Source organism: Polypterus senegalus, chromosome 2 (assembly GCF_016835505.1).
Source record: "Polypterus senegalus isolate Bchr_013 chromosome 2, ASM1683550v1, whole genome shotgun sequence".
Lineage (NCBI taxonomy): Eukaryota > Metazoa > Chordata > Cladistia > Polypteriformes > Polypteridae > Polypterus > Polypterus senegalus.
This window is the reverse complement of record NC_053155.1, coordinates 166,062,458-166,088,981: the sequence shown is the minus strand read 5'-3', so window position 1 is coordinate 166,088,981 and position 26,524 is coordinate 166,062,458. Positions and strand designations below refer to the sequence as shown.

Sequence of the window (26,524 nt, the reverse complement as noted above, 5' to 3'; positions counted from 1 at the left end):
GTTGTGGAAAGTACCATTTTTTTGGGGGTTCTTCAATTTAAAGTGTAATCTTTCAGTTGTCTCATTCTCTCTGGTAAAACGAGCTTTGACTTAGTTCTTGTTTACACTACTGGAGGTTCATTGCACAAAAAAAAAAAAGGCGCTTACTCAACTACATGGCAAATAATTTGATTGATTGATTGATGGATGGATTCACCTTTATTGTCATTTTACAGTTACAACGAAATGTAGCTATTACTATAAAGCTTAGAAAAGCAGGGGCTGTAAAGATTGTTTTTTTGTGATCGGCCAATTTACCAATCATCGATTGAATCTTTTGTAGTGAAAACCGTCTGATTTAGATTAGGGGCTGATCAATCAGAGCAACCCCAGTGGAAAATCCAGTCATGTTATGTGTTTTTCCTCTGAAATCCCTGGGAGCTTTGTTATAAATAGTTTGTGTTATCAAAGAAAGAAAAAAAAAAAAGAATTTCCCTTGCCTGTCATGATCAACTGGAAAGGGCTCTTACTTCTCTAGGTGGAGCAGAGGCCCCTGCCTGCTGCTTAAAAAATGAACACTAGAGAACTAAAATATTTCAAAATGTATTTTAAAAGGTTGTTGGCTCTTCAAACATGTGGAAAAGAACACCAATTTATACTGGATGGCCCTCTGACACTTACATTCAGTGACACAGACTCAGAGCCTGAATAAAATATACTATTCCTAATGACTGTACATAGTGTGAAAGTTATTCAGTTACCCAAATCATCACGACGAACATGTTATGATTCTTTTCTCATTTACTGTTACACCCTTGGTCATAATCCAGCAGCATTCTCTGTGCCACTGCTTTCTGTTTCTGTTGGCTGCTCAAATATTTATACAACAGTTTAGAATCGAACTAATAACAATATACTGCACTTCTCTTGCAGAGATTTTCTTCTAACAGCACCAGCCATTATTTGATGCTGTACCTTAAAGAAAAATGGAGCTTTCAAATTTCTGACACTCACTTCTGGTAATGTTTTTTGCTGCTGTTTAGTGAGTAAGGTCAAACAATGCACTCTATGAAGCTTTTGCTGACCCTTAAAAAACGTTCTTTTTACCTTTTCCCCCCTCGATGTTAAGTTGCCAGCAAGAGCTTTGAAAGCGTTAAGCTGGAGCTTAAAGTTATTAGTCAGTATTTTTTTGACAAATTATGTAAAAATAGTTATGAAGAAGAGCATTGTGTAAAGGATAAAAATCATTCATTTATTAAGAAATGCATGCACTTCTACCCAAGCTACTTTAAAAAAAAAAAAAACGCTGATTAATGAAAATATTTGAAAAACTAATCAATTAGTAAAGTTGTTGTTGGCTGCAGTTCTACTTTTAAGATTTACTTAGCAGTAGTGGTCAGTTGGGTAAGTTGCTTTAACCCCAGTACTTACCTAGTTCCTTTTTTCATTTAAGGATATCTCTGAACAGAAAACTAATTTTGTTTTGATAAGGATTCAAGTTGAGCAACTAAAGCACATTAGTAAAAGTAAAGATATCTGTCAAAATTATTTTGGGTGTGAAGCCTATTTGAATGACATGTTATGCTGTACATTAGGCATGGGATAATAATCTTTGCCAATATTACAAATCATATTGCTATGATACAATACAACTACGACCACTTTCACAATCTTTTTGAATTAACATCAAGCTTTGCTTCAGCAATGGCTGTCCTTTTATTTCCCTCTTGAATGCCTTGCTGGTAGCTATAGAACAGGGCTATTCAATTGGCGGCCCGCGCCCAGAATCAACCTACGAGTGGCCCAGCCCGTGGTTCTGCCCATAGATAATAAATTAATATATATTATTTATAAATTGTTATAATATATTATAATATAATTTAATATATATTATATTAATATAAATATATAGTATATTAATATAAATATAAAGTATTTATTATGTCTATGGTCCCGCCAAAAATGCGCATTCCTACGTAAATTACGTAGCCTGCAACACGCAAACAATGCAGAGCGTGCCAGTAGTAGCTTAGATTACTATCAATATGTCTTTCTCAACACTGAAACGTAAAATTGCCAATGAAAACCGTAAGTTTAACCCTGCCTGGACTGACAAATACTTGTTTATTTTACCGCCACATCCAAATGCCAAACCGATGTGTTTAATTTGTAATGATTGCGTTGGAGTATTTCAAGATTACAATGTGCGGAGGCATCATGTTGAGAAACACCACACTTTTCGCACAAATTTTCTAGAGGGATCTCAAGAGCGGGCTGCAAAACTGCAGAGTTTGATTGCATCTTACAACCGGAGCAGTACTACCATGGTGCGGTCATTCACAGCCCAAGAGAGAGCTACTGCAGCTAGGGTTGCCACCCGTTCTTTAAAATACGGAATCGTCCCGTATTTGAGAATGAAATTGCTCTTGGCCCCCAAGGGATGTGGCCCCTGCTGCAGTATGCGTCCCTTATTTTTTTGTATTAAAAGTGGTAACCCTAACTGCAGCATCCCTTCGTGTTTCCTGGATACTGGCAAAAAAGAAAAGGCCATTCACAGACTATGAAACCGTGAAGGACTGTATGCTGGCTGTCGTGGATGAGGTGATAAATGACGATAAAATTAAAATGAGCGTGCTATAAAAAACGTACCCCTGTCAGATACTTCAAACATTCGTAGGGTTGAAATTCTTGCTGCAGATGTGTATGAAACGCTGTTAGGAGACCTGATGAAAGCTGATACTATGTCTATAGCAGTAGATGAGTCCACAGACAAAACTGATACTGCTCAGTTGTGCATATATGTCCGTTTTTTTGATGGCAAATGCTTCCGAGAGGAGCTGCTCGGCCTACTGCCGTTAGAAGGACACACAACTGGCGATATAGTCTTTGGGAAAATTTCCGCCTTTTTTAAAGACAGTGGTCTGGATATGAAGCGTGTGTGCATGCTTGTGACAGAGGGGCTCCGCCCATGACAGGGAAAGTGAATGGTTTGGAAGCACGTTGGTTCGCTGTTGCACCTGAGTTGATCGCCTTACACTGCATTGTGCATCAGGCGGTGTTGTGCACAAAACTAAGCGGGGCGCTCAAAGCGACAATGGACAGCGTTATGGCTATAATTAATTTTATTCGCTCCACATCAAGCCTCCAACACCGCTTATTCCGCATGCTGCTGTCAGAAATGTCTGCTGAGCACCACAACCTTCTTTTGCACAATGACGTGAGGTGGCTGTCCAAAGGCAAAGCACTGGAGCGTTTCTGCGGTCTCAGAGAAGAGATCATAATTTTCCTACGCGGCAGCAAGCAAAAAAAGGCAGAAACGCACTTGATTCGCATACTGGACGACAACTTAATGGCCGATGCCTGCTTTCTGAGCGACATATTCAAACACCTGAATGATCTCAATTTGGGACTACAAGGCAGAGACAAAAATGTCATCGACCTTGTGGAACAGATGCGCGCATTCCAAGTTAAACTGGACCTTTTCGCAAATGATTTGAGCACAGGCCGAATGCTGCATTTTCCAACGCTCCGCAAATGCATCTCATCCCCCGCACAAATCACGGATGTGATGACAGATTTCATTGCTATGTTGAAAAATAACTTTGCTGGTCGATTGGATGGACTTGATCTGCCCACAGAGTTGGCCGTTTTTGTCAGAGACCCGTTCACTGTTGCAATAGAAGGGGACTTATCTGCCAGAGCTAAGAAACTGGTCCCTTCCATTGACGAGGGGAAATTCTCACTCGAACTTGTTGACATGCAGTCATCTGTAACCATGGCACAGGAGCTTTCCACTAACGGGCCTGCAATGTTTTGGACTGATGTCACGCACATCAGTTCCCTAACATTAAGAAAGTAGCGATCGTCATGCTCAGTATGTTTGGATCAACATATACATGTGAGTCAAGTTTTTCACACATGAACTCCATAAAAAGCAACTCTCGTTGCTCCCTGACTGACCATACTCTGCACCAATGCCAACTTACGAGCCTAAAGTCACTGCTCTCGTTCAAAACAAAAAATGTCACTTCTCCCACTAAGTCAGCAGGGAAGCTGTAGCCTACAATACATCAATATAATGTGGGATGCGTAACAGAGGCATGCCTAATCACACATGGTGATTTAAAATATGTTCCCTCAGTGTTGTTATAGTTGTGAATACTGTGCACTTTTTATTTTATGCACTTTGAGATGTTCCTGGGTCAAATGTGTGCAAGTTGTTTATTTTGTTTCAAAAGGAAACAATGTTATTTCTAATAGCCTACTACTGTGCACTATTTTGTTTTATGCACTTTGTGATCAGATAGGTCAGATATGTAGCCTAGGTCAGTTTTTTTTCTTTTGTAAGTGGAAAAAATAGGGGCTACCTCAGATTCTGTTAATTCTGCTCTTTTTGTATGCACCTTTTACTCTGCAAACTGACCAAAGTTAAAAGAGAAACAACAAATAAACCTTATGTTTTTCAATAAATTTGTTTGTGTTGGTTTTAAAATGTGTCATTACGAGCTGCTTTACCGCTAAAATGACTGGCCCAGCTAACCTTCTTGCCTAAAAAAAAAAAAAGAAAATCTTTTAAGAAAAATTAGTATGTCAGCACTCTTACATGAAGGCTGAGACTTCTCTGCAATATCCCCTGCCGTTCAAACATTCACATATTGAGGACAGACATAGCAGGGACAGATTATGATTTGAGCAGAAAAGCAGGCAAGTGAGTATTTATCTGTTTTCTTTTGCTGCCACGGTAAAAGACTGCTATTGAGTTTAAAAACTTTAACCTTACAGTAGCTTTTCAATAAAGCATGAGAACTTTTACAGTTCAGTAAGTGTGAGTTATGTCAGTTCCAATAGAGTCTGTGAAAAAAAGCCTATGGATGCAGTGATGCATTTATGAAACAATGTTGTGATTTGCCATATTTGTCTGAATATGTGGCTCACTAAGTTGTGTGCCAAATACTTAACCTATGGTGCTGGCTCCCTTTCACATACAGTTATATCTGCAGGATACCGACAATTTTCACCTTCACATCAGTATACACAGTTCAGCCAAAGTGCAGTCAGTTTGTCATGTTATAGCTTAGTTCTAGTTTTTTAATCAGATTTTTTTAGTTTCCTCCTTTTGATGAAAGTATTTTCATTTGCCTTTGTTTCATTTTATTCATATGGTTATGTCATACAATAAATACACAATATAAGGTCACATTTTTTATTGGCAGTTTGTTGTATTGTGAAATGCAATACAATTAAATTTTGGCTCTTGTCTAGTATTCATATAGATTGTATTTCAAAATTGTCCTGTTCATTATGGAAGTGTACATTTTAACATGTCTCAGATTATGTCATTGCAAGAAAGGCATTTTCCAGAAATTATAATTATTTCTTCTGTTTTCATTTTCTTTATTTAAGATATTTTCAAACAAAATGTTATATTACAGAAGGTCAATTTTTGTCTCTTTAATCTCTGTAGCCTTCATATTATGAGCTGGTATTTTTGTTGTTCTAGGCAGTCCAAGAATTTACTGCAATGTGCAAAAACAGAGATTCAGAGACGGTTAAAGGGGTCCTGCCATACTGGCCAAGAATATATTGTAAAGTCTCCCTGGTAAGGTTTTTTTTTGTGTGCATCAATGTTAAATATTTTAAAAATAAGCGTGAACTGGAAGAGTTTAGCAGATTTAACACATTTTTTTTTTATTTAATAAGGATGAATTTAAGTTTTATTCTTTGCATTTTATCTTCAAAATAAAGTTAATCATTTTTAGATATTTTTGTGGTAGTTCACTATTTTCAGTTAGTTAAAAATACCTTACTGATTCTTCTCACTTTAGGGTGAACTGAAATCTGACATTCGAAATACTGTAACAATTTTTGTTTTACTCTCACTAATGTTGGTACTGTGTTGCTTCAGACATGCTATGCAAAGCTGCAGTATTTTACTGATCTGTTTTTGCATGATCTTCCTTTTCATAATTTTGAATACAGTGTAGTTACCTTGTTATCTTCATTAGTCAAATTTGCAGCCAGACCCCTTCAAAGCTTTAATTTTTTTTCTTATACCCTCCACCCTAAAAGTATCGTTTTGCATCTGATTCTGTTCCGTTTAGAAGCCTCATCAGTGTCAGCAAACATACTGTGCCCCACAGTTAATCTCCATGTTATATGGCTGCTGGTTTTACACGTGTCTGAAAAATGAGGTACCTGTATAGCTAAAAATATTCTGGTCACATGTATTAAAATGTTACTGCATCTTTAAAGGATAAAAGAAAAAGTAATCATATCCTGCTTTTCCAGGTGAGCCAACACGTGCCTACTTGCTTTTTATTCGGGAGGCTGCAATATAAATGACACCCTGCCGCTTCCCTATTGGACACCTGCAAAATAATAAAACAAGTCAGCCTTTGACCTTCCTGCCTCTTGCCTCCTCATTTTCTTACTAACTGACCCATATTCCTTCTGATCCTTTTTGGTATAGTGAGCTGTAACAGCAGCCATGAAAAGAAACTTAAATTCTTACGAGCCATTTGTGCTGGCACTGTTTTTTGTTACAGTGTCCTGAACTACAAATGTATTGTGATCCATCTTGAGGCTGAAAGGACATTTGTGAGGAATGGGCAGCAGGGTTGTGTAGAAGACCAGGTGGAGGCACTTTTTGTAAGGGCACAGGATACCGCTTTAGGTGACAGGGGTGCGGTATAGTGCTTTTGTCCCATAAAGGCTGAGCAGTTCAAGACTTGAACACCTAGCTGTCAGTACTAGACTGAAAACAAGACTTCAGATAGATAGATAGACTTCGGTGTATATGCTTCTCTTTTACAGGGTGCAGCTTCACATAACAATCACCGATTTACTGCTAGCATTTTTTTTTTGCAGTTGGTGTTTATTCTTGCTGTGGCCGCAGCTTCTGCAGTCACCATAATAATAAAGTACAACCAAAAACCACATACATTTAATGCTCAGAATCGTTAATCTAATTTCAAATATATATGTATGAATATATATATTTTTTTTATTTGAACATTCAAATATTACTTTTTGGGCTAAAATTGAATGCCTGATTAAAGAGCGAAGGGTAGAAACAGGTATTTTCATGGAAACGAAAGTACAAGATAGAGAGAGAAAGTATAGCAAATGAGTTAGTAGAGTGTCATTAAAAGACACTCCGTGTGTTCTGAGCACTTGCAGGTAGGAAAAAAGTTCAACTAGGAAAATTAAAATGAGATTGTAAAGAGTAGAACATCCTGAGTACGGATGTATTAAACAGATCCTCTAACACACTGTGTCCATAGATAGAAATTATTTGTCCCTGTGGGAAATTTGGCTTTTTACACAAGCTCTTTAAATAAATTAATAAGAAATGGTAGACAAGTAAGTAAGTAAGTAAACAAATAAATATACACACACAACTTTGGCCTAAACATACACCAATCAGAATGACTATATACCAAGAAAACTAAAATGAAAGAAAAGTTCAGACTTGGCTATCACAGTTACAGTGAGGCTTTGTGCAGATGTACTGCTGTTGGTATAAAAGAGTCCCAATAGTGTTTTTTGATATACTTCTGCTGAATAATTTTTTGGCCAAAAGTACTCAATGTTAGTGTGTAAAAGAGACAATATGAAGCATTTTTCATAATGACACTCAATTTTGTTTTAATTCTCTTTTTTGATACTACCTCCAGGGGGTCCAGAGTACTTCTTATAACTGAGATTGCCTATTTAATTAGCTTGTTGATTTGGTGGGGCTCTCTTGAAGTGATGTTACCAGCCCAGCACATTGCAGCATAGAAAATCACACTGGCCATCACAGAGTTACAGAAGATGTGAAGGATTTCACTGTACACATTAAAAGAATGCAGTCTCCCAAGGAAAAGAGCCTGCTCTGCCCTTTCTTATATAGTTCCGTAGTGCTCTGAAACCAGTCCAACCTGCCATTAATGTGGAACCCCAAGTACATGTAGAAATGGACAACCTCTGCATCCACTCCTTGAATCGTGACCGTACATAGAGGCTTTTTGCTGCAGCGAAAATCAATAACCAGTTCCTTGGTTTTGCTAGTGGTAAGATGCAGACAGATCTCTTTGCACCAAGAAACAAACTTTTCCAACTGACTCCTATACTTTTTCTTATATCCTTTATCAATTCACCCCATAAGTGCAGAATTTCTGGAAGTGACATGACTTGGTGTTATATTTATAGCCTGAAGAGAAAAGGAGATAGAATTGTTCCTTTTGGTCCTTCAGTGTTGCTCACATCCATATCAGAAACACTGTGCTTGCGTCTCACAATCTGAGGTCTGCTCGATGGATAGTCCATTATCCAGGATATAACAGGCTCATCAACCTGCATATCTCTGAGTTTACTGCATATCAGGGATGGCTGGATGGTATTGAAGACGCTGGAGAAATCAAAAAACTTAATATTCACATTGCTGCCAGTTTTTTCCAGGTGAAAATAAGTCTTGTGGAGCAGATAGATAATTGAATCCTTCACTTTGTCTGATTGACAAATTGCAGTGGGTCCAGGTGGTTTACCACAAAAGCACTTGTATAGTCCAAGAAAAGTCTCTCTGAGGTTTTCATGATGTGAGACGTGAATGCCATTGGCCTCAAGTCATTAGGTGCCTGCCTTCTTTGGAACAGGAACAATGCAGGAAGTTTTCCACAACAGTGTCACTTTATGAAGACTTAGGGACAGACTGAATAGGTGAAAGAGGACACCACAAAGTTAATCAGCACATGCCTTAAGAACTTGAGTACTGACTCCATCTGGCCCTGCAGCTTTTCCTACATGTTACTTTCTCAGTTGTCTCCTTGCTTGTTTATTTAATTTTTGTTTTATTATTTATATTTAAACTGTTTACAAAATATTGCAATACATATTCAATTAACATTTATTGAAATTTGTAACATTTCATTTTATTTCACCAGTAACAGTATTTGTTTTCACCAGTGTGAAAAATTGTTGACTGTATTTATTAACTTTTTTTATTGTATACAGAACCTTGCAAGAAACAACCTTTGAAAATGAATGAATCAGCTTTAATTAGAAAATGTTGCCTGTGGGCCTTTTTTTTGGTCTTCAAAAGCTGATTTAGCTGAATTCTTTCAGCCAAATGGTGAATCACATATTTTAGTGAACCAATGGAAATTAAGGAAATGTTTTTAAGACTGAAACAGGGGAACACAGAAACTAGCCAGTCAAACCAGCTTGGTAGATTGAATAATCTCCTGTTATTACATTTTTAAGCATGTGCCCTGTTCATCTTATTCGATGAAGACATGTGACTGCCATTGCTCTCAGTTACACAAGTGGTGCTTCCTCTGAAGTTAAGCAAGCTTAAACATAACGATGAATGTTGATGTTCTGTCAGTATTTTATAAAAAAAAAAAATTAAATGAATATTGACTGCTGCAAAATAAGTGTAATACCTTGTGTTTATTTTCTTTCACATTTTTATTAAGCAATAACCCAAAGATTTGGCTTTTAACAAGTATAAATAACTGTTTGAGAGAATAGGTTTCTCATAAATTCAAGGAGAGGGAGGTGGGAAAAAGAAAGATAACTAAAAGTAGTAAGATATGGTTTTTAAAGAAATAATCCACCCAAAAACAATATTTTGTTCTTTACCCCTTGTACTTTATAGTGATGGACGAAAAAAGACACGTAATCTTATGGTTTAATGCAGAACAACAGAAAATAAATATGATAATTATATAGTTATATGATAAACTAATGGTCACTAGTGCTGAACAGCACCAAATGACATGAAAATATCCTTGCAGATAAAAGGAAAAAACAATTCATGTTTTTTGCATAATCCAAATATGTGTTATACGGTTAAATGCTCTAAACGTGCATAAAGATGCATTTTTTTGCCAAAATATTATTAGTCAAGTCATGTTTATTTATAGAGCACATTTAAAACAAACAAGGTTGACCAAAATGCTATACAGTTTCTATAAATTACACCAATAAATATATAGAAACTGTAATTTACACTGAAATACACTGAATTACTTTTTAATTAAATTAAAAAGTAAAAAAAGTACTCTCATGCAAATTTTAAAACCTAAAGGAAGAAGATCCTGACCTAATATAAAAGGTTAAACTATTCTAAAGCTTAGGGGTGTCTACTGCAAAGGCACGCTCTTCTCTGAGCTTAAATCTAAACCTTGACACGGCACAAACAGTAATTTCTGGTCAGGGAACCTAAGTGATTGTGAGGGAGCATAAGGGTTTTGGAGGTCAGTAAGCTAAGAGGGAGTTAAATTTAGAATTCCTGAAGCCCACAAAAAAACTCATAATCCTGGGCCACTTTAATTTCCTACACACCTCTACTCATCAGCATCTTTTCTTTTGCAAATGTGTTGATTGGCACAAGCAGCAAGCAGCTTGCTAAACCCCCCCAAAGACGATAGGGCCCCTGAAAAGCGGAAGTCAGTTGCAGAATTCTCAGAGCTCAAGTGTGTTTAGCTGGGTGTGAGTTGCCTGGAGTTACAAGAGTAGTGTTAAACAATTCAGAAAATTAAAAACAAGAAATAAAATTGTAAATTCAATCCTGTAGCAAACTGGAAGCCATTGAATAGAAGCTAAAACTGGTGTGATATGATTGTTTTATTGTGCCCATTTGGAGACAGGCCTTGGCGTTCTTTACTAGTTCAAAACGAGCAAAGGATGACTGATTAACTCCAGTGTATAATGAGTTGCAATATCAAGCCAACAAGAGACAAAAGATAGATTTAGTTTTTCAAAATCTTATGCAGAAAGAAAAGGCTTGACTTTAGGCAATAACCTGAGCTGACAGAATGGAAATAATTTGTTTATGAATTTTAAAGAATGTTATTAAAAATCACATCAAGATTTTTTGCAAAGAGTTTACGGTAGGTTGTGAAAGGGCCAAGATTACTTGCAAGAGCACAAGTAAGATCAGTAGATCCAAAACACACAATGTAATTTTTTTTTGTCATTTGAAACTAATAAACTTTTTAATGACATGAATATGTTAATGTCTTTCAGTCATTCAGGTAAGGGTTCAAGAGGGTTTGTTTTGCTCTATTTTAGTTTAAGATGTTATCTCTGTATCATCTGTGTAACATGTACAGTGAAAAAGAATAGACTCAAGAATAAGTCCTTGAGGGACCCCACAGGTGAGTTGGGCTGAGGAAGAGGAGGAATTAAACAGGTTGACTGCTTGATTGCATTAAAAAGTTTGTCAACTGTTGATCGGATTTTCAAAATAATTTGAATATCATAGACCAGCAAAGAAAAGACATTGTGGATAAAAGACATAAACAGGACAATCAAAAACAAAACAGACCAAAATAAATACAGATGGCGAACCACACACACCAGCACCAGCCTACTCTCTTGTCAAGTCTGCTTCAGCATGTACTTCTCAGAAAAAGCATCTTGCTTTGTAAACAGTACAACACATTCCCACAATTCTGTGCTTTTGAATTGAAGATGAGGCTTTGACTGGTGAATAAGATGGAGAGACAGGTCTTAAATTCAAATGCTTGTTTGCATGTGTGTGCATTCCTTTGTTGTTCACAAAATCATTTTCCAGAAGTGGTTTATTTTAAAATTATTTAAATAAAATACATGTTTTGGATGTTGTGAGCTAATGAATTAATAACTTAGCATTTAGATTATGCAACATGAGTAATGAGTTGTTTTTCATGGACATTTTGATGTTGTTTTCTGTTTTCCTGCATTGGTCATCTACCTTGATCATCGAATTATAGAATTGTCTTACTTACCTTCTACTTGAAAAATATTAAAAAATATTTTTCAGCTGTCACTATGAAGCACATGGAGTAAAAAACATTTAAACAAAATATTTTTGGTGGATTATGCCTTTAGATTGTCCTAATCATTAAAAATAAGATATGTTTTGCTATGTGCTATTTTTGTGATTTCTTGGCATATATGTTAAATACATTTTTCATAGATATTCGAATAGGATCAACATAATCTTCTTTTTTAGTTTACATTGTTTACTGCAGTTGTATTACTATAGAAATATCCAGTATTGCCTAGTGCATTAGAAAATATAAAAGTTCTCCTAGACATTCTGTTCTTAGCAAAGAAAAAACAATATCAGATTTCATAGTTAATGGCAAGTTTTGTCATCAAATTAACACTAGAATTACCAAAGCCTACGAAAAAACTCATGAATCCAGCCCGCCTTAAATCCCTTTGTACCACTCCGTCAGTGTCTTTTGTCCTGTAAATGTGCCGTTAAAGGCAAGCAGCCTGCTATTCCATCCCCCCCTCCGCCGCAGAACGGGCACAAAGTTCTCCCAGTGCATGCCTTGATTATCTGGGAGTGAAGTGCTGGAGTTTTACAGTGGAAATAATAGATTGTTATTTGGAACACATGCATTTCATGTGTGTTCCGTTTCTACAGTAATCTGTGTAAACATATTGTTAAAACAGACATGTTTTTCATATTTTAGTAATAAATGACAAAATGTAGGCATAAACTATATAACACGTGAAGCCTGAAGTCCAAAGATCAAATAAACACTTTGACAAAAGGTTCAAACGCGATGCAACAGTTTCCTTGGTATAGTGGTAAAAATTGCTGACTGGTAATCAAGAGTCCCTCATTTCGATCCTGACAGCCTCCTTTATTTACCGTTTTGAGTAGTGAGCTGCTCTTATTGTTAATATTATACAATAAGCGCATAAATTTGGTTTGTGTTTGTAACAGCTGGTGTACATTTATAGTACTTATAAAATCTTGTGCTCTTAGTTTTTATCTGAAACTGGGAATAACTGTAGATGTGAGTGGTGTTTTGAGGCAATGGAACTGGACATTCTCTGATCTGGATGGATAAAAGCTGACACACAAACATTGGTGAATCTGCCTTATTCGTATTTCACTGTCACTGGAGTTTTTTTAATTCAGTTTTATTGAGTGTTCCTAGTATGCACCTTATGGTCCATGATGTCAAAGCCGCACTGACAAAAAAAAATACAGAGACATAGGTATATATGATATTTGGAATTATTCATTTTATGACCTGCGTAGTATATTTCGGAAAACATCGTGGCACGCATGCGACATTATTCATATTCATTCACATAACATCTTGCGGTTGTAATCAGTGACTGCGTGTTTTTTTTTTCCCTGATCTTGCCAGTCCCCACATGTTGCTGTATGGTGGTGTTTCTTTTGTAGTCCAGGACATGCAGAGGAAAGAATAGTACAGAGAAGTCAGTTCAGAGCTATATGCAATCATCAAATTCAAATCTTAACAGTTCACACACACTCAAGGACTGTCCTTCCTACATTTACGACATGCGTATCTGTTGCAATGTACACACTTCTCTCTGTGCTCTTTATACTGTACATTGAAAGGGCTCCTGACACTGACTCAGTTTGCTTTCCTGGGGAAAGTGGCTGTCTTGGAACAGAAGCTTGTCAATGTTGCATCCTCCTTTTCCTTTTCCATCGCCTTTTCGCGACGACGAAGTTCCTAGGTGAGCCATGATCACTCTTCTTTTCTCAGTGGTCCCCGTGCATGCCTTGCACAGCACATGTGCGTTGATCGCCGCCAGGTCAAGCTTGTTATAACACACAGCAACTGGCCATCTGCGTGTTCCTGCTTGCACTGAATTAGCTCACATCTTCTGGTGCATGACATCAACGCAGCACAGAGAAAAAAAGAAAGAGACAAATCTGTGACACTGGGTATAAATTTATGATACTTGTAAATCCATCAATCCATCCATCTTCTTCTGCTTATCTGAGGTCAGGAGGCAGCAGCAGCTTGAGCAGAGAGGCCCAGACTTCCCTCTCCTCAGCCACTTCTTCTAGCTCTTCCGGGAGAATCCCAAGGTGTTCCCAGGCCAGCTGGGAGAAATAGTCCCTACAGCGTGTCTTGGGTCTTCCCCGGGGCGTCCTCCCAGCTGGACGTGCCTGGAACTCCTCACCAGGGAGGCGTCCAGGAGGCATCCTGATCAGATGCCCGAGCCACCTCATCTGACTCCTCTCGATGCGGAGAACCAGTGGCTCTACTCTGAGCCCCTCCCGGATGGCCGAGCTTCTCACCCTATCTTTTAAGGGAAAGCCCAGACACCCAGCGGAGGAAACTCATTTCTCCCGCTTGTATTCGTGATCTCATCTTTCGGTCACTACCCATAGCTCATGACCATAGGTGAGGGTAGGAACGTAGATCGACTGGTAAACTGAGAGCTTTGCCTTACGGCTCAGCTCCTTTTTCACCACGACAGACTAATGCAGGGCCCGCATCGCTGCGGATGCCGCACCGATCCGCCTGTCGATCTTGCGCTCTATTCTTCCCTCACTTGTGAACAAGACCCCGAGATACTTGAGCTCCTCCACTTGGGGCAGGATCTTGCCTCCAACCCTGAGGGCACTCCACCCTTTTCCGGCTGAGGACCATGGTCTCGGATTTGGAGGTGCTGATTCTCATCCCAGCCGCTTCACACTTGGCTGCAAACCGATTCAGAGAGAGCTGAAGATCACGGCCTGATGAAGCAAACAGGACAACATCATCTGCAAAAAGCAGTGACCCAATCCTGAGTCCACCAAACCGGACCCCCTCAACACCCTGGCTGCGATTAGAAATTTTGTCCATAAAAGTTATGAACAGAATCAGTGACAAAGGGCAGCCCTGACGGAGTCCAAGTCTCACTGGAAATGGGTTCGACTTACTGCCGGCAATGCGGACCAAGCTCTGACACTGGTTGTACAGTGACTGAACAGCCCTTTTCAGGGTGTCCAGTACCCCATACTCACGGAGCACCCCCCACAGGATTTCCCTAGGGATACGTTCAAACGCCTTTTCCAAGTTCACAAAACACATGTAGACTGGTTGGGCAAACTCCTATGCACCCTCCAGGGCTCTGCGAAGGGTGTACAGCTGGTTGACTGTTCCGTGACCAGGACGAAAACCACACTGTTCCTCCTGAATCTGAGGTTCGACTATCTTGACGGACCCTCTTCTCCAGAACTCCAGAATAGACTTTTCCAGGGAGGCTGAGGAGTGTAATCCTCTGTAGTTGGAACACACCCTCTGATTCCCCCTTCTTAAAGAGGGGGATCACCACCCCGGTCTCCCAATCCAGAGGCACTGTCCTCGATGTCCATGTGATGTTGCAGAGATGTGTCAACCAAGACAGTCCTACAGCATCCAGAGCCTTGAGAAACTATGGGCATATCTCATCCACCCCCGGGGCCCTGCCACCAAGGAGTTTTTTGACTACCTCGGTGACCGCAGTCCCAGAGATGGGGGAGCCCACCTCCGAGTCCCCAGGCTCTGCTTCGTCATTGGAAGGCATGTTGGTGGGATTGAGGAGGTCTTCGAAGTACTCCCTACAGTGTCCCGAGTCGAGATCAGCAGCGCACCATCCCCACCATATACGGTGTTGACACTGCACTGCTTCCCCCTGAAACGCCGTACGGTGGACTAGAATCTCCTCGAAGCTGTCTGAAAGTCGTTCTCCATTGCCTCCCCAAACTCCTCCAATGCCCTAGTTTTTGCCTCAGCAACCACCGAAGCAGCATTCTGCTTGGCCTGTCGGTACCTATTATTTGCCTCCAGTGTCCCACAGGATAAAAGGGTCCGATAGGACTCTTTCTTCAGCTTGATGGCATCCCTCACCACCGGTGTCCACCAATGGGTTCGGGGATTGCCGCCATGACAGGCCACAGCTCCAGTCAGGTGCGTCAACAAATGAGGCACGGAACATGGCCCATTTGGACTCAATGTCCCCCACCTCCCTCGGGATGTGGTCGAAGTTCTGCCGGAGGTGGGAGTTGAAGCTACTTCTGACAGGGGACTCTGCCAGATGTTCCCAGCAGACCCGCACAACACTTTTACTAATCGAAACAGAGGTAATGGTTTTGTTTTGTACCTGCACATGTACACCCAACAGCAAAAGCATGTTGATTTTGCGTTGACCATAGTTGCGAAATCAGATTATTATCATTATCACTATTTAAAGAGCTAGTCTATCTACCTTTATACAGCTGTGTTATTTGTGCAGGTCAGGCAGATTAAACACCAATATTTTATTAATAAATTTATGATTCTTGCATAAGTGTAAAAGGTTGTAAAGTATCATTAAATACTGTTGAAATTAAAAGTCCTTATCATTGTGTGAAACCAATACCAGTATATGCAATATACTGCACAGCGTTGTTAAGGCACATTGAGGCAATCCTTGTGTGATTTTGGGCTATGTAAGAAATTGTTTTTGTTGAGGACTTTTTGGTCCCTGTTCAAATGGAGCGAAAGCTTGGCTCACATTGCTGGCAGTAAGTCAGACTCATTTCCCGGTAATTGTGGATCTTTGCCAGGGCTGCCCTCTGCCTCTGATTCTGTTCATGATTTTTATTGACAGAATTTATATGCACAGCCAAAGAATGGAGGGTGTCCAGTTTGGTGGTCTCAGGATTGCATCTTTGCTTTTTGTAGATGATATTGTCTTGGTGCCTTCATCGGGCTGTGACCTTAGACACACTGGGATGGGTTGCAGCTGAATTTGATGAGAATCAGTATCTTCATGTCTGAAGGAATGGTTCTCCCCTGTAAAAGGGTGAAATACCTTCTCAAGGTTGGGAATAAGTAGAGGAGCTTAGTTTAAGTATCTCAGGGTCTTATTCACAAGTGAGGGAAGAAGGGAACTGGAGTTTGATAGGTGGATTGGGCTTAAGTCCTAAGTCATGTAGACTTTTTACCAGTTAGTTCTGGTGAAGATAGAACTGAGCAAATGTGAAAAAGACTGATTTACTTGTCATTCTCCATCCTTACTCTTACCTATGGTCACACAATTTGAGTAGTGACCAAAAGAACTTGATCAAGGATACAGGCAGCTTAAAAGAGCATCTTTTGCAGCAGGGTTTCTGGGAATCAGCCTTAGACACAGGATGAGTAGCACAGACATTTAGGAGGAGCTCAAAGTAGAGCTGTTGCTTATCGTCCTAGAAAAGGGCTAGCTGAGGTGCTTTGGGTATCTGGTAAGGATGCCTCCATAGGGAGGTGTTTTGGGCATGTACAAATGAAAGAACACCTCGGGGCAGATCCATTCTGGTTGGATAGATTATATCTCTCAGGTGGCCTGGAATAGCACTGATATCCTCCCAGAGGAGATGGAGGATGTGGCAAGGAAAGTGGACGTCTTGGTTTCTTTTCTCAGAATGGTACCCCCAGATCCAGAAAAATTGCAGAAAAGGAATGGATGGTTGGATAGTTTGAAAGCATTTATCTGTAAATTGGCAGATATTTTTTTTTCTGTAGACCTCATGTAGAATTCATTCTGCTGCTATCATGAGTTACATCATCAATAAAGGGTAGTGAGTTTGTTCTGAAAACAGTTATGCAAGCCAAGTCATTACACTACCTCTAACATGCTTGACAGGTGAGCTTGTATGTTTTAGATAATGAAGAGATCCTGTCTTCCTCCATACTTTGACATTTCTGTCACTTTGGTTGAGGTTAGTCTTGGTTTCATCAGACAAGAAAATGTTGCTGTGGAACTTTTATAGCTTATCTCCATATTTTTTTGCAGTTCCAATCTGGTGAGTAGTTTGCATCTTGGTGCATGGCCTCTGTATTTCTTATATACCTTCACCTCTGTCCTGTGGAGGTTGTTGGTGATGTCACTGATTATTTTTTGCGTTTTCTCCACAGCTTTTAAAATATTTCTGTCATCTTCTGTTGCTGTTTTTGTTTGCTCACCTGTTCAGTGTCATTTACGCAGCACACCAGTGATTACTTTCTTTTTTAGAAAATTCCAAATTGTTGTACTGGCAGTGTCAATGTTTGTGCAAAGTTGTCCAAGGAAGGACAATCGGTGAACCCATATGGGCATGTAGGGAGTGAAGGCTGGTACTTCTGGTCCCATCCCACTGAAAAGCTACTATAGCACATATTGTTGAAAAATTGAATGTTGGCCATGAGAAAAATGTGTTGGAACACTTACTGCATTGCAGCTTGCTGTGTATGTGGCTGTGTAGCTACTGAGTAGTCAAAGTTTTCATATTGACCCATCTCTTCCACCAAAGGCACCTACAATGTGCATATGAGTGTCACATTTGGAGCATGAAGCAATAGAACAAAGTGCCCTGGTCTCATGAATGATGTTTTCTTTTGGATCATGTGGACAGCTTATTGCGTGTGTGTCATTTACATCAGGAAGAGATGGCAGCCGGATGTGTTATGAGAAGAAGCCAAGCTGGCAGAGGCAGTATAATGTTCGGGGCAGTGCTCAGCTGGGGAAACCTTGGGTTCTGGTATTCATGTGGATGTTAGTTTGATATGTACCACCTTCCAACAGATTGTTGCAGACTGCGTACATCCCTTAATGGTAATGGTATTCCTGATGGCAGTAGCCTGTTATTCATGACAAAGAGTTCTAGGTTTTGACTTGATCTCCAAATTCCCCAGAACTTAATTTAATCAAGCATCTGTGGGATGTGCTGGAAAAACAAGTCCTTTCCATGGAGATCCCAACTTACAGGATTTAAAGGATATCCTGTCCATGCCTCGATGAGTCTGAGCTGTTTTAGTGGCATGAGGGGGACCCATTTCATATTAGGCTGGATAATGAGCCATGCCACACTTGCTGCAAAAAATGTTCAGGAATTATTTAAGAAACATGATCAATACTTCAAGGTGTTGATCTGACCTCTACATTCCCTAAATGTCAATCCAATTGAGTATCTGTGTGAGGTTTGGGAATAACAAGTCTGATCCATGGAGGCCCTACCTCATAACTTAACATGACTTAAAGAATGTGCTACTGTTGTCTTGGTGACAGGTCTTATGGAGATGTTTCGGTGGCATAAGGGGACCTACACAGTATTAAGCAGGTGGTTTTAATGTGGATAATCGGTGTAGACATGTCTCCAAAGATGTAGCGATTGTGTGATAGGATGGTTTATTTGTCAGCCAGTGCTTATCATCGACTCAGTAGCGTGTTTTCATATTAAAGTGACTGTATTCCGTCATTCTAAGAATTCTAGGGTCTTATTTAATTCAATCAATGTGGCCATTCACCCTCATTTTGTGACAGGATTAAATAGTATTGTTCTTTCATGTGAGCAGTTTCTTTGTCAGTACAATTGATACAATCTGCTGTGGTATTGTTCCAAGTGGCTATGAACTTCCTACTGTTAATCATGGCATTGTCTTGGAATCTTTTGATCTTGTCTCACTTTCACAGTTAAAAAGTACTATTGACATCCTTAAACCTGCTCACAGTCCTCTTGATATTGTACCACCATGCCTCTTAGTGGAAGCCTTTGATGTTTTGGGTCCACCTTTACTAGCCATTATCAATGGTTCTATTAGTGAGGGGGTGCTGCCCTCATTTTTTAAACATGCTGCGGTGCATCCCTGTCTAAAAAAGGCAGAAATAGATCCTGAAGTTTTAGCCAATTTTTGCCCGAATTCCCAGTTGCCATTTCTGGCTAAAATATTAGAAATAATTATTTATAATCATTTGGTTGATCACTTTAACTCCAATAATTTATTTGAGATCTACCAATCTGGCTTTAGGCGTTATCATGGTGTTGAGATGGCCCTCCTGAAAGTATTCAATGACATCTCTATTATTACTGACTCAGGTGGCGCTGCAGTCCTTGTCCTCCTTGACCTGTCTGCTGCCTTTGACACTGTTGATAATGAGATTTTGCTGTTGCGGCTGGAACATCTTGTTGGGCTTAAAGGGGCTGCTCTTAACTGGTTCAGGTCATATCTAATTGGTGGTAACTTTTCAGTAACTTTAAATTCCTCTTTTTCGTCAACTGCTTCTCTTAAATGTGGTGTTCCTCAGGGATCCATTTTGGGTCCTATTTTATTCTCTATATACCTTCACCCTTTTGGAGCCATTTTTAGGAAATTTAACATTTCTTTTCACTGCTATGCTGATGATACACAAGTTTTTATTCCTGTCTGCAACACTGCAATGAATCAACTGCACAATTGCCTTTTTGAACTAAAATCTTGGATGGCTAATAATTTTCTTGATCTGAATCAAAATAAAACGGAGTTGCTTATAGTGGGTCCATCAGCTAAAGCCCAAATTGGTCTTGGACTTCTGGGCTCTTTCACTGTCTTTTGCAAACTTCAATTCCGCAATCTTGATGTTATTTTTGATAGTAACCTCCCTTTTGAGAAACAGATTAATCCTGTAGTTAAGAGTTGCTTTTTCCAGCTTCATCTTTTAGGTAAGATCAAGCCTTTTTTATCTTCTAGGGAAGCTACTCATGCTTTTATCTTTTCTTACCTTGATTACTGCAACTCGCTATATTCTGGGATTAGCAAATCCCTGATATGCAGATTACAGTTGGTCCAGAATGCTGCCGCTTGCTTTCTAGTTGGGGCAAGAAAGTCTGATTTCTGTTTTTCCAATATTAGCTTCTTTACACTGGCTGCTTTTTAGTTTTTGAATTGATTTTAAAATCTTGTTGCTAGTTTTTAACTCTTTACATGGGCTTGCTCCTGCCTATTTATCTGAATTGTGTGCTAAAGCAGCCACGTAGAGTGTTTAGATCTTGTAGTCAGTTGTCTCTTGTTGTCCCTCGTACCAAATGTAAAACTAAGGGGGACAGGGCTTTTGCAGCTGCTGACCCTCGCCTGTGGAACTCTTTACTTCATTACATAAAGACTCGTCTACAATTGAACTGTTCAAAACAAGATTAAAGACTCATTTCTATTCACTTGCTTTCTGTGACCTTCAGTAATGCTGATGGTTTCCTCATTGTTATTATGTAATCTTGCTTCTATTTATTATTTATTTTATTTATGTTCGTTTATTTCTGTTTGTTTTTTTATGTTAATTGTATGTTTTTTCTTCTTTAATTGTAAAGCACTTTGGCCACAACATTCCTATGTTGTTTTAAATGTGCTATATAAATAAATTGACATTGACATTGACAGGTAGGTCTTTCTCCAATAACGTAACTGATGTCACATGTTACTCTGGAGGAAATCAATTACGTTTTTAATACAAATAAGAACTTTTCCCTAACTGCCTTGCTTGCTCTGAATTTAATTGGACTTGTTAAACAAAGCACATTTTTGTTCACATCAAATAAGTCTTCATATGTTGCATATTCTGTCAATGCAGAAATTCTTTACTTTTACACAGAGCTATAATGGAAAATACAGTATATCTTAGTTTTTTGGATTTTTTTCATATTATACTGTATGCTCCTTACTCATCCTGTGTAAGCTGTGAGAAAAACTTTCAAATCAGTTATATTTAAACAGATGTGGCAAATGAAGTTTGCACAGACAGACAATTACAAAACGGAAAGCTTAGGCTATCAATTAGGGCTGTGTATTGGCAAGAATTTTGAGATACGATACGTATTATAATACAGGGGTTACGATTCAATATATTGCGATATATTGCAATACTGTAAGCAAGGTGAGATATTGTATTTTTTTAAAATCTAATTTTAGGAAAACTGTCATCGTATAAGGAACACACCACTACATGCATAAAATCAGAGTTAAAAAAAAAAAAACGTTTTTATGCAATCAGAACAGTGGGATCTTCAAATGCAATTATCATAGTCCCTATAACTTCAGACTTCATAACAATACCTTTTGTGCAATCTGAGCAAAGGAATTAACATGTTCCTATATCACTAAAAATCACTGTACTTTTTGATCCTGCTTTAAATGTTCACAGTATGCTACACTATGTTTCAAGTAGTTTTAAAAGAAAATGCATAGCATCATAGCACTGTAATCTGAACAAATGAATTAACATTTGTTTATAGTATATCAGTAAAAAAATAAAAGTGCTTGCAGAATTCTTTAGGTATACAAATTAAGAAAATTAAAAAATCAAACAGTTTTACATATACTGTAAATTAAGACAGTATATATATTAAATTCAGCTTCAAAGGTTCACATTCTATTGTAGTATATAGGCCATTTTTTAAATTTTTCAATCTCAAGTGGTTAATAAAAGAAAATGCATTGTGCCTGTAATATCCAACATCATAACACTATTTCCTGCAATCTGAAAAAAGGAACTACATCTGCCTATATCAGTAAAAATTAAAAGTGCTTGCAGGATTTCTAAAGAAAATATTTAACAAATGTAAGAAATATGTATATATTGATAATAAACATTTTCAGATATTAAACTTGAATTGTACATGTTATTACAGTCTGTATGTATGTCAGTGTTTATTTTTTAACATCAAGGTTTTTTTTTGAAGGAAGATGAGCTGGTCAACATGCCAGCTTTCAGAAAAGTTCTCTGCAGTATCAATGTCTTCTGCAGTGGAGCGCTGAGAGATTCCAGTACCTTCATTTTTACCTCCTCGTACAACTTGGGCACAGCGATATCAGTGATGTGTTGTTGGGAGTGTATGGTGTAATGAGGCTTCATTGTATTCACAAGCCTTCATTCTTTACAACACTCAGAAGACGTATATCTTTGAAAAGGAAATAGAGTTTAGACAGAGATATTTTGTTTGCACAAGCTGAGATCGTTGCTAACTTCGGTGTGTGAACTTGTTCCATAGTGAGTTGAGAGGGACCCACTTTTTTTTAATGCTTGCCGTTTGCTGCCCCTTTATCTGTGCATCAGAGTTGTGTCTTGCTAAGTGTGCTCTCAGATTCATTGTATTCTCTGAATATTTGATTTTGGCATGGCACAATTTGCTCTGTACGCCGCCAGAGCTGGTCTAACTCCTCTGGATTCAGCCATCGATTGTCATGTTACTAGTCTGCTTGGTTTGTCGCTGCCCAATCCATGTTGTCTGCCAGATCCGCACGCCTGAGTATTGAAAACCTACATACCTTAACCCTTACTCTATTTCCTGTCTTAATTTATGTTGTTACATTAGATGCTATCTTGCGATCAAGGATTTAAACACAATGCAAAATGAACTTGTGACTTAAATCTTTGAATGTAAACTAGTAATTCCAAATTGATACTATGTTTTTGAGAATCGATGCAAAAAACATAATATTGCAGTGCACAAGTGTATCAAAATTTTTTTACACCGCTACTATCAATAGGTTCTGCCAACTGTTTTTGATTGATCAAGTTATTTGGCCGAGCTCCTAAGCAAAATCCAGATCTTGTTGGCTCCTAAATGTCTTTTTATTTAGGACAGACGTGTCCTAAATATGCAAATTGGAGAACATTTCTTCAGTGGGTGGCTAAATTTAGACAGATGGGTACAACATTGAACAGAACATCTCAAGGCCAACCTTGGACTGTACGAACACCTGAAAACCTCTAAGCTCTAAGAGCTTCAATTTTGCAGTCTCTCTAGATGTTCAGTGTGCAAACATGCTTCTGCCTTAGGCATTTCCAACACATCTTTGAGGAGGTTTTTTGCATAAGGACCTTAATTTCCATCCATACAAAAAGATGGTAGTGCAGGAACTCACTGAGAGAGACTGGTAGAGCCATAGAGAGTTGCATGTGAAAATTCTTCAAACCATTCATCGAGATGCCATCGCCATGTGCCACGATGAGGCACATTTCCATTTGATTGGTTGCGTAAATAAGCAAACCTTTCACTATTGGGCTGAAACCAACCCATGTGAACATCATCAGAGACCCCTGCACAGTGAGCATGTTACAGTTTGGTGCGCCATTGCAGAATTTGGCATCGTAGGCCTTTACTTTTTTGAAGAGGGGGGAACAACATTCATTTCAGAATGTTATATTGAAATGCTAAAGAGGTTTTTGTAGCCCGAACTTGAAGAAAACAGATGTTGTGGGTGCCTGGTTTCAGCAGGATTGAGCAACAGTTTATACAGAGTGGAGATCCATGCAAGTTTTGCGGAACATGTTTCTGGGGAAGCGGATTTCCCTGTGTGGCGATGTCGGGTGGCCTTCTCTTTCGCCTGATCTCGCTCTGTTCTATTTCTTCTTGTAGGGCTATCTCAGTTCAAAGGTATAAACACACCAACCTCAAAACCTTGAAGCCCTCAAGAGCGCTATTCGCCACGAAATGGCTGAACAAGTCATGCGAGCATTCAGAAATGGTCTCGCTAATAATGGCCGCCATTTTTGAAAACATCATTTTTATAACACAGTGAAAAAAATCTGTTTTGTATACCCTTTCTTGTATCGTAATGTAATTTATTATATCTTGTAGCGTTTTTAAAGAATAAAATCTGGTACTTTTTTGGCTCACCCTGTATTATTAATCAGTAGCAAAATACCCGCGCTTTGCAGCGGAGTAGTGTGTTAAAGAAGTAATGAAAAAGAAAACATTTTGAAAATAACGTAACATGATTGTCAATGTAATTGTTTTGTCACTGTTGTGAGTGATGAGTGTTGCTGTCATATATTATATATAATATTATATATTAATATTATATATATTATTTACATACACACATATAAACATATATATATATATACATATACACTGCTCACAAAACTTAAAGGAACACTTTAAAGGAACACATTAGATACATCAGATCTCAATATGAAGTTGGATATCTATACAAATAACGACAGGGCAATGTCTTAGGAACAAAAGGATGCCAAGTCTTTTAATGGAAATAAAAGTTTTCTGCCTATAGAGGGCTCAATTGTGTAGACACCCTAAAATCAGAGTGAAATGAAGATGTGGCAGGCTAGTCCATTTTTCTAAAATTTAATTTCTGCTACTCAAAATGCTTTTCAGTATCTTGTGTGGCCCCCACAAGCTTGTATGCATGCTTGACAACGTCGGGCATGCTCCTAATGAGACGACGGATGGTGTCTTGTGGCATTTCCTCCCAGATCTGTATGAGGGCATCCCTGAGCTGTTGTACAGTCTGAGGAGCAACCTGGCGGCGCCTAATGGACCGAAACATAATGTCCCACAGATGTTCTATTGGGTTTAAGTCAGGGAATCGTGAAGGCCATTCAATTGTTTCAATTCCTTCATCCTCCAGGTACTGCCTGCATACTCTTGCCACATGAGGCCGGGCATTGTCGTGCATTAGGAGGAAACCAGGACGTACTGCACCAGCATAGGGTCTGACAATGGGTCCAAGGATTTCATCCTGATACCTAATGGCAGTCAAGATGCCGTAGTCTAGCCTGTAGACGTCTGTGAGTCGCTCCATGGATATGCCTCCAAGATCATCACTGACCCACCACCAAACCAGTCATGCTAAACGATGTTACAGGCAGCATAATATTCTCCACGGCTTCTGCTGACCCTTTCCGTCTTTCACATATACTCAGGGTGAACCTGCTCTCATCTGTGAAAAGCACAGGGCGCCAGTGGTGGACCTGCCAATTCTGGTATTCTATGGCAAATGCCAATTGAGCTCCCGGTGCTGTGCAGTGAGCACAGGCAGTAGACATTTGGGCCCTCAGGCAACCCTCATGAAGTCTGTTTCTGATTGTTTGGTCAGAGACATCCACACCAGTGGCCTGCTGGAGGTCATTTTGTAGGGCTCTGGCAGTGCTCATCCTGTTCCTCCTTGCCCAAAGGAGCAGATACTGGTCCTGCTGATGGGTTATGGACCTTCTATGGCCCTCTCCAGCTCTCCTAGAGTAACTGCTTGTCTCCTAGAATCTCCTCCATGCCCTTGAGACTGTGCAGGGAGACACAGCAAACCTTCTGGCAATGACACGTATTGATGTGCCATCCTGGAGAAGTTGGACTACCTGTGCAACCTCTGTAGGGTCCAGGTATCACCTCGTGCTACCAGTAGTGACACTGACTGTAGCCAAATGCAAAACTAGTGAAGAAACAGTCAGAAAAGATGAGGAGGGAAAAATGTCAGTGGCCTCCACCTGTTAAACCATTCCTTTTTTGGGGGTCATCTCATTGTTGCCCCTCTAGTGCATCTTTTGTTAATTTCATTAACACCACAGCGGCCGACAGTGGCATCATACCACCGAAATAAGTACGTACATACATTGGTTTTGGTTAGCGCAGGGAAGCCGCCTACCAAATTTCGTGAAGATGGGGCCATGAATAAGAAAGTTCAACATGGCGAACTTTGTTGACCGTTATGCGTACAATTTCGAAATGAAACCTGCTTAACTTTTGTAAGTAAGCTGTAAGGAATGAGCCTGCGAAATTTCAGCCTTCTACCTACATGGGAAGTTGGAAAATTAGTGACGTTTGGAAAATTCAATATTGCGACTGACAGTGGCGTCATACCACCGAAATAAGTATGTACATCGGTTTTGGTTAGCGCAGGGAAGCCACCTACCAAATTTCGTGAAGATGGGGCCATAAATAAGGAAGTTCAACATGGCGAATGTTGTCGACCGTTATGACCGTTACGTGTAGAATTTCAAAATGAAACGTGCTTAACTTTTGTAAGTAAGCTGTAAGGAATAAGCCTGCCAAATTTCAGCCTTCTACCTACACGGGAAGTTGGAGAATTAGTGATGAGTGAGTCAGTCAGTCAGTCAGTGAGGGTTGTGCCTTTTATTAGTATAGACTAGCAGAATACCCGCGCTTCGCAGCGGAGAAGTAGTGTGTTAAAGAAGGTACGAAAAAGAAAAGGAAAAATTTTAAAAATAACGTAACATGGTTGTTAATGTAATTGTTTTGTCATTGATATGAGTG

General features: G+C 39.2%; 1 protein-coding gene across 1 annotated transcript in view; it reads left to right on the top strand.

Moving 5' to 3' along the window:
- Window positions 1–26,524, top strand: part of ltn1 (listerin E3 ubiquitin protein ligase 1) — a 223,897-nt gene that overhangs the window by 12,780 nt on the left and 184,593 nt on the right. The window contains exon 3 of the mRNA XM_039744932.1: window positions 5,480–5,578. Coding sequence (XP_039600866.1) covers window positions 5,480–5,578 — 99 coding nt within the window. The remainder of the gene's footprint in view (window positions 1–5,479; window positions 5,579–26,524) is intronic.